This window comes from Schistosoma haematobium, chromosome ZW, assembly GCF_000699445.3.
Source record: "Schistosoma haematobium chromosome ZW, whole genome shotgun sequence".
Lineage (NCBI taxonomy): Eukaryota > Metazoa > Platyhelminthes > Trematoda > Strigeidida > Schistosomatidae > Schistosoma > Schistosoma haematobium.
In genome coordinates this window covers 45,294,999-45,304,799 of record NC_067195.1, presented here as the reverse complement: position 1 = coordinate 45,304,799, position 9,801 = coordinate 45,294,999, and the positions used below count along the sequence as shown (strand labels likewise).

Sequence of the window (9,801 nt, the reverse complement as noted above, 5' to 3'; positions counted from 1 at the left end):
GGGTTTGTTGTGACCTATAGACTTCTTTTTGATAGGCTACGCCAGAGGTTTTGTTTTCAAACCCGTTTGTTTTGACGAAGCCTTATGAATTACTTGGCAGTAGATTTATATCGATGCACCTTCACCTCATTTGAATTTTTACGTCTTCCGGAGGCTATATTGCAAGGACGGACTTTCGTTTTGCAGCTATAGTGCTCCCTCGAAGGATATATTACCCGCAACCATACAGCAAATCCGTTTTCCTTAATATTTACGTCCCACCGCCATTTTCCTGTAAAGAATCCGATCAGTAGCACAAGTACGTGCCAGTGAAAAATCTCTATCATTTCCAATCGTAGAAAATCTGAAAGTTTATTTGTAAATTTAAGAAACAGTTAGATACGTTTGTTTTACAAACTGCATCATAGGGAATCGGAATCCTTAAGGGAGACGGAAAAGAGGACGGCAAAAAAAACACTGCGTCAGGAATTGGAAGGATTGCTCATGACAGAGTTGGATGGAGAATGCTGGTGAGCGACCTATACTCCTTCACGTGGAGTAACAGGCGTAATGAACAAACGAACGATGGCCTGTCCAAATATTTTGTCAACTCCACAACATTATTCTGCATGTCCTTCACCATAAATGACTTAACCAAATAAGTTTTCCAAACTATAACTAATGTATAAACACAAATAATCTGAAACGCCACTAAGAAGTTGCAAAGTATCAAATTCATCTTTTAAATGTAGTTCAGTAGATGAATTGTGCATTCAGGAAAGATCTTGAAGCAACAAAATTGTGAAACGTGAGGATTAGGGAAATTTTCTTCGTCCATAAGATTTCAAAATGAATGCATTTAATCAGAAATTAGCAGTCATCATGGGGAATACTCTAACTAAATCCCATAGCCCTTGATAAAATATATTATTCTAAATATTCGCACGGGAATAATAAACACATTTTGATATAATGTAGTTACTGATAAACACAACGATGAAACTGCTGACATTTTAGGAACAATTCTGATACAATAAAAGACAGGAGAAACCATATATCTGCATATCAAGTCTATTTAATGAAAATTATTTTCAACAATAATAATTGGAAATGAAAACAGACATTCCATTTTTACACTACACAGCAAACATTTGTGTCAGGAAGTCAGCATACTATCAATAGTTCATTCAAATGATGAAGATTCGCAGATTGAGTGAATACTTGAATATTATTAGATATTCTGAACTAGATTGATTTCTGAAGTTTTTATTGTTAGTCTGGACAACGAGATCAGCATTTACTTCATGTGTAAATGGGCTTCTTGATTATTCCGCGAGCTTTAAATTAATTTGCTCTGGTGGCTTTCTTTGTGATTAGCAATCAGTTTTATCGTTTGCCCTTGCATTTAAATTAACTTTCTTGCTCCGTTAAACTCTGGATATATGTCGATTTACTTTTTTGGAATGGACTGATCGATCTGAACACCAAGATGATGAAACCTACAACGACAAGTAATCACAAGACCAAAAAAAAATCATGACATGGAAAAAATAAGAAACCTAATTATATGGTGAGTACTGATCATGTTGTCCAGGATGACAATGGGAGCTCCGCAATTATATCATCCAGCTCAGAGGATCTAACACTTCTGAAAAATATTTCCTTCGGTTAGAAAACACTGTTCTGAATCCCTACATGAGTTGTGATTGTCACATATTACAGTGGAAAATGTGTCTAGATACGCCTTAACACAACTTGATATATGTCTCGTATTATTCCAAACCAAAAGCATGACTCAAAAATATAAAGTCATCTGATAGTACTTTTTCAGTAAATTTGTTATAAAGCACAAGTCGTGCAATATATTTAGTACAAACCATTGTAATTACAACTTGTTTTTGTAAAAACATATCTTTTTTAAGAAAATCTGAACAAATAGTCATATATCTTCTTTGTATTAACATTTTCTAACTCCTAACACGTCAGTATTTTTTATTCAAAGGCTCTGTGTATTCATGCAAATAAAGAAAAATTATACCTTTGGAATGGCTTTATTAATACTTTCATCTAATTCTCAACTTTCAACACCTATCACGAGTTAATTGTTGTACACCATTTATCTTAATATACCACTTTGCATTTACAGAGATTGATTTACATCTAAATCATTGTGTTAAAATGGACAAAACAAATTGATTCAGTACGACACATTGTCTATCTAGCAGTATCTGCATGTTTAATGATAATAATAATCATTAAAACAAGCAACTATTAGTGTTTCAATGCTGAAATGTAAGAATTATCACGTCCAATACTGTTTACACCTTTCTCTTTAGAGAAACATGAGAGAGAAAAAACTATAAAAAATTTGCAACAAAAAATACGGAGAGAAAAACAAAAAAGGGAAGTTGAACTATTTTATTCACTGGGAATTACTTTGCTGACCAAGAAATCATTTATTCTCCTATTTATTCATAAAAGTTAAAAGAAAAAGGGAGACAGAGAAGCATCACATCATATCGAAATGAAAACCATTGACTGTTTTTTTCCTTTGGAAGAAAAACAAAACGAAGCAATGTAACGATTTTTCTAAAAAAGTAGTAATTTTTGTAATAACAGTTTGCTGAGCAAATGCAAGTAATATATGCTAAAAATAGCGATAAAAATAATGGTAATAATAATAACAATGACGACGACGATGAAAATTACATTTACAACCGATTTAAAGCATAGAGATATGAACTATACGAATATACATACAGAGGATGAGGGGTGATATGTCGTCTTCCCCCCCCCAAAAAAAAAAAAAACCCTGAATACACTGATAAATATAAAAAAAGATTATGTGCGTTAATGTGCTGATACGCAAACACACAATAGAAACAACCAACAAGAAGAAAACAATTAGGATAAGTGACCATGTTTGCCTTTTTCTGTTTCCAATGACAATTAGTCTAATTTATTGTATGTTTGCATGCTTTTAGCTTAACGTAGACTAACAAATAAGGCAGAACTTTTTGGCAGAAAATGCTTGTAACGTAACATTTTATAACTGTTCAAAATGAAGATGAAACTGATGAAATATAAACTGATATGCATATACATATATGTATACGTGTGCAGATACAATGTCGATGGGAAGATAGTATGATGATAATAACAATGACAATAATAATAATAATAATAATAATAATAATAATAATAATTATTATTATTATTATTATTACTATCATTAAAGATAAGTATGCGAGGATGCATGTGTGTATGAATAGAGGATTGTTTTTCATGTTTACATATTAAATCAACCCAACTGTTTTGTCTGTTTTACAATCAAATTATATTGAGTACGTGCGTTTTTACTAAATTGAAAAGTATGATGAAAATAACTAATGAAGATAACTGTTTTAGATATGTTAACAACAACTGAGAGTACTGAGGACATGAATTAAAACACAGAGATACACAAAGAGTTATGGAATAAATGTATCCTGAACAAGATGTAAACAAAATTATGTGATTACGATAACGAAAAGATGTCAACACATACACACAATAAATATAAATAACAACTGTCAATGAGAAAGGAAATTATGAGCAAAGGACAACGAACAATCAAAACGAAAAAAGATTGAAAAGAATTTAAGTTGATCTTTTTAAATCAGCGGTTTGTATACCAGCTAAAATACGCTGCCACAAAGCTGGACTACACTTTTGATGACGACGAATACGTGTCAGTAAGTTATTCCAATGTAAACCGCAATCAATAGCGGGCATACTTAAGTGAACATTATACGCTTTTAAAATTAAATCAACGAATTCATCCCACTCAGCTTGACTTTGTCCAATATACTGAAGTCTTTGATCAATATATTTTTGAAATCTAGGAAATAAAATGTAATGAAAACAGTTGTAACAAATGAATAAATAAATGTTAATATAAGCGAAAACCTAAAAGTACTTGCAACAGTAAGTATTTTCGGAACATTTTTCCATTCATTTAATATGTGAACGCTGGATATCAGAATATAATTTTTACTTGAGGATATCATTTCAAGCTCTAACCTTGACTTTATTTGTTTTTCCTATCCGGCATTTCGAGATGCACCACAGTAGAAGACATATATAGATAGTTTTAGATGATTGGAATGAACTCCCTGTAAAAAAGGACGCCCTTAAGTACAGCACTCACCGTCTAAATGAACTGAGAAATGGTCGAAGAATGCTAAACATTGTATTTTTATTGAACACTGAAAGAAGGATAGTTGTCCCCACAAACAAAAATGAATTAAAAAATCAATGAACAACTTAACAAAAAAGATCAAAAATACGGAAAAAAGCAGTTATTGTCTGTTTACAACAGTTATTCTTTGGTAGGCATATTTAGTTGTTGAAAGATAAAGGCACACACAATTATAAAGTATTAGATTATAGATTCAAACCTATTGTGCAATTGATTCAACAACAAAAGATTTTTATTATCACGATGTTTAGTATGTCATATATTACGGTTCATTAGTGAGTTGCAATTAATGGAATTAAACAGTTAACATTTGAGAAATGCTGGTTTCAGCTTTTTCGAGAAAATATAACTACCTTGATTTATTTCATATATCTTTCAGTGTTAAACACATACCTTCTCATTAAGATCATTATTCTGTAGGCTAAAACAAAACAATAAGTCTTTGAGCAGCATATGGCTTCTTCTGTTCTAAATGTGCTACTTCACAATAACATACTTTATATATTGATTTTATTTCACCTTCGAATACGTTTTCTTTAAAAAAAGTACGTTTTAATTGTTCTAACGATTTCCGTTATTTAGTTTTAGGCCCTGATCACAAGGTTAGCAGGTACATGTCAACTATACCATACTAAATGCATACTATTTTGAAACGGTTGCATATTTTAACAGCATATTACAGTTCGCTTCTTTTTAAATAAATATAAGTCTGACTTATATATATATATATATGCGCCTACCCTGAGACGCAGTATTAATGATGTAGACATTGATCATTCATTAGTAATCATTTTCTTTGATTAAAGAATATTCTTAAAAAAACAACTTACAATGTGTGTGTATGATTAATCAAATTTTCTATTACATCTCTACCGCTAAATTCAACTGATTTTGGTTTTATTGATTCATCTATTGTGGTGTAACTGTCATGATGAATTCCTAGTGTTCCCGTTGTTGTTGTCATCACTGAATTCAGATACAAGTCATTTTGATGATGATGTGTCAGAGGACTAGGTGCTACTGTATGGGGTGGAGGAGCAGGAACAGGACGAATATAAGACAGTGGGTTGATTGGCCATAAATTTGTCTGCTGATTATAAAAAGGTAATTGATTTAAACCAACATTTAAATTATTTGGTTTATTGTTGGAAAGAATGTACGGACTAGCATTTATATTTGACTCAGAATTTAAATTCATTTGTTTAAAACGACAAATGTTTTCCTGTAATTGTTTAGAACATAAATTCTGTCGTAGTATAGGATAACTGACAGGTCGTACAGACGAATGTGACCAAGATGGATTATTCGGTGGAAGTATTGATGGTGGTATGAAAGAATGATAATTAAACGTGGAATTTATGTTATTGGGATCAGAATGAGGAAAAGGTAAAGAAATCAGAGGATGAACAACATCGTGCAGATTATGGGGATTGGAATTGGTTGTCCAATTAGACGCAGGAATAACAGAGGCCAATGAAGTCGTCCATAACTGATTAGGCATATGAGATTGATTGACAAAATTTTGAGATATATTTGAACAAAAGTTTAAATTTTTATCACTGTTATCAGAAATGACTCTATTTGGTGAGGAAACATCGATGTAGGTTTGTTGCATATTGGCTAGGCTGTCTCTGCCATTATTAACGCTACAAGATGGTGTATGCGTTTTTGTATATTTTTCAAAATAGTCAATAACTTTCGAAGTGATTTGTTCCATTAACAAAGGACAATTGACACATTGTAAAACTAAATCACAATATTCATTCACAGCCAACGGACCTAAACTACTAGCGACCTGTAGATGGATCGAATAAAACAAAAAGACAAAAATACGATTTCAAATACGTTACCTTTTATTTCAAGATCAATGAGATTATATTTAACTCGATTTTCAAGTTCACTACTCTAAATAAGCCTATTTTAAAAGTATAGAAAAAATATCGTTATTAAATTTCAACGGTGTTTCTTGAATTACAACTGAGTTAACTAATTCTCTAATTACTTGGTTAAGAATCCTACGTTACGTGTGAGGAATAATGATGATACCCGGTTCCGTAAACCCAAGTAGCTGGTACAGAGTTCGAAACAGGGACTAAGAAGCTAAAAGTCGGATGTCTTGACCGACTAACCGGCTGCTCTATCAATAATAATCTGAATACATAATAAATAACTTGCTTTAGAAACATTTTCTTTTGCTACCTAATAACTTTTATCGCTTAACCAAGTTACGGTATTGTGCTTATTGCAGAGACCAGTTATGATTAGAAATAATAACAATACAATTCACAATTATCTCTGTTTGAAGCAAAAGTACAACATCGTAGAAAGTCAATTCACAAGTAGTTAGTTGTTTAACATCTGATTAGAGTATAAAACACGTAAAATTATGAAATCATTCAGTTGATAAACAAAATCGTTTTAATTATTCACTCTGTTAATTTCGTGTTTAATGTATTTAACTGGAATTAAACAAAATCACCAATCATAAAGAGAATTTATCACAGTAAATACAAAGAGTAAAATACATTTGATTAAGAAAATCACTTTACACAATACAATAGATACTTGATTACATTAAGAAATTCTCAACTCAATATTTATTATATAACGAAGTTTCATCATTATTTTCAATTCTAGTATTATTATTATTATCAAAATGATACGGAATATGTCAAAGAATAATATTTTTTCTGGAAAACACTGAGTAAGTGCTATTCATCTTGTTAGCGAGACATAGATTGGATTATAGCATGCTCCATGCACGAATGCGTTGGTGCACGCTGATTGGCTAATTCTCATCCAATCAGCGCTAGCCTATACTTAGAGAACACTAGAATCTTCTCATGTAAAAACTATAAATATACTAACGTTCCTCCTATTGTGCTTCTTACTTCCATCTAACCTTGTTATTTGGAATATAGTCTCTTTCCTGTTCAGCCGTATTCTGATTTGGGGACTCGTCGAGTGAATTGGTGTCCAAGAATACTAAGCAATAGGAATAGCTGGGTTGTAATAAGAACTACAACACATTTTTACTCTTATAATCGATATAAATGTTGGATAAGATAAAGTACAACATTTCTATCAAGTATTCCAGACTCTGGAATAATTGACCACAATCTCTCTGTGAAATAAAATCAATCAAATCCTTTGTTCACTCCATTGATGCTTACTTCTCCTATGAAAATACTTTAAATGTTCTTACATCTGTAAGTATATCCCATTCTACAAGTGAGATTATAGGAACTTTAAACGTCTAATCGTTTTTATTACTGAATCCACTAAGTGAACCTCCTTACCTGCTGATACTTTGCAGCTACAGCGTCTCTGGTAACCTTAACTAATTTGAATAATATCTAACAGGAATAGTATATCATAAAATAACCTAGCACATGTATTATAGTAGACCTGACTGACCTATTGTAGTAATTACAGCTTTCGCTGTTCCTTGCCCCTGCTTTCGTTTTATTATCTCTAGTTGTAGATGATTATAATCAGTTCGTGATGGCACAGGAAATGACCTGAAATCCGCCAATCATACATCAACAAGATGTCTATCTAAAAATAATTAAAATCCCCGCTGAAGCTTTTTATTGCTGTAATTTATTATATGTATTTATTTCAACACGTAAACGTTGGTACAAGGAGGCACCAAATAGATATCCGCCACATAAATCATCCGATTTGTGTGAGGGCTAGAATATTGCCCGGGTGCCCAAACCGAAACAAGTGGTTTTCCTAGAGAGCCACACCTGCAGCTTTTGATCTGAAAGTCTAATCCGCAAGGCCGTGGAGCAACGTCAGGAGATGCAATCCCTTGGTTGATTCATACGCCACTTAATCCCTCAGGATACTGGGGCTCGTGTGCACCATTAGTTTATAATCAGGGTTTTCCAACTCCCTTAGGCGAACTCTCTGTGTCCACCAACCCGGTTAAAGCGCCGGACATTCAGTTTTCGTCCTCTCAATTTCGTAAAAAAACACCCCCGCCGCGAGATGGTAGTGAGTAGGACTTCCCTGGCAGTGGTTGTATGCACGTGGCCATGTGAGAGCATTTCGAGAGGAAGAGCTGACTGTCTCCACTCTCGGCTATACCACGGCATTTGGGGTTGATTGTTGTAATATGTGCGAAAACTGTACTATCTAGATAACATTTTGAACCTGAACAACCTAATATCACATATCTGTCCTCTACATTCAATATTACTATATATATCAAGCTGATCATACCTGTAAACTGGCATGAACTCTGTAATTATTATTTCCAGAATATATTATTATTATATTATTACAGCGATGAATTTCAGTGCAATTTAGAATGCAAATGATAGATAAAGAGGGAAATATCCCAAAAACTATCTCGTGTCTCCATATGACAATAATTCAGCATTGTCATAAATTAAAAGTTATTTACATCACATATGTGCAAAATAGCCTATGGTTAACAGATATAATTACTTAGTTACATACAATATGTGTATATTGGTATGATAGACTAAGAATAGAGAAAAACATACATCTAAAGTCCACAGTATATGTGCACTACATGATTTTGAATTGGTATTAGTATTGGTAGTGGTAGTAGTAGTAGTAGAAGTAGTAGCATTGATCAAATTAAAATCTGAGTTAACATTAGCTGATGATATTCTGACTTGATTCGATGCTCTACAAGGTGATGATGCACCAGGTATAAGAAATAATGATGATGAATTCTCCGATGGTAAACAATTATTTTGATCATTTGTTATTATGGTATTTCGTGTACTAGTTGAAAGCATACAATTACTGTTAGTATTATTAGTATCAGTTTGCATGAAATGTCTACGTTGTGAATGATTTGTTGAATTTCCACGATGGCTTTGTTGCATATGATAATGATGATGCTTTCCCCGCATACTTCTTGATGGCATTGAAACAGTAACAGGATTTTGACGAGTAAAATTTGTATTCACATTAGACTGTAATGTAGATAATAGAAGAAATATACTGAAACAAGAAAAACTAGAATTACTGATCATTTCAATTTATTTAAAGTATTCCATCAAGACAGAAGACAATAAACTATATTTTTTAAAAATTCAAATAAAGCTTTAGAAAACTAACGCAAAAGTGAGGGAATGTTTGATAAACATTAAAGGTTCTATAATAGTCCTTGGTTAATCGCCAACCAGTTGCTAATTAAGTTGAGTTTTGTAAATAGCAAGTAAACGTTGATAATATTCACATGAAGATAGTCTGTTTGCAAACTTTTTTTAAAAAAAATCATTGTTACTAAAATGCCTGAAAGTATTAATATTCAGTCATGACTGATTACGACTGATTAGTAGAGTGGGATCAATTTAATTTATATTGTTCAGTAGTTGCAGGCAATTAGTAGGAAACGCCTTGCAGTCAGTCATTCGGATTTGCACTAATCATCCATATTTACAGTCTGAGACATTGCAAGTGACCACCATTTTTTGAAGGAGTAAGGTATTTACAAATGGTCTATCATTAAGTAGTGTAGCAGCCAATATCATTAAGACCTAACTGAATTCTCTTAACCAAGTTACAATTTATAAGTAAATATCTAAGGAATAATG

The 9,801-nt window shown here is 32.4% G+C and overlaps 1 protein-coding gene across 1 annotated transcript in view; it reads right to left on the bottom strand.

The window, feature by feature from the left end:
• Positions 1-1,036: 1,036 nt before the first annotated feature.
• The window catches only part of ZSWIM8 (Zinc finger SWIM domain-containing protein 8), a 47,996-nt gene continuing 39,231 nt past the window's right edge, over positions 1,037-9,801 (bottom strand). Inside the window, exons 20-22 of the mRNA XM_051211541.1 lie at positions 8,737-9,177; positions 5,050-6,014; positions 1,037-3,859 (exon numbers count right to left, since the gene is read on the bottom strand). Coding sequence (XP_051071608.1) covers positions 3,619-3,859; positions 5,050-6,014; positions 8,737-9,177 — 1,647 coding nt within the window. The 3' untranslated portion in view covers positions 1,037-3,618. The remainder of the gene's footprint in view (positions 3,860-5,049; positions 6,015-8,736; positions 9,178-9,801) is intronic.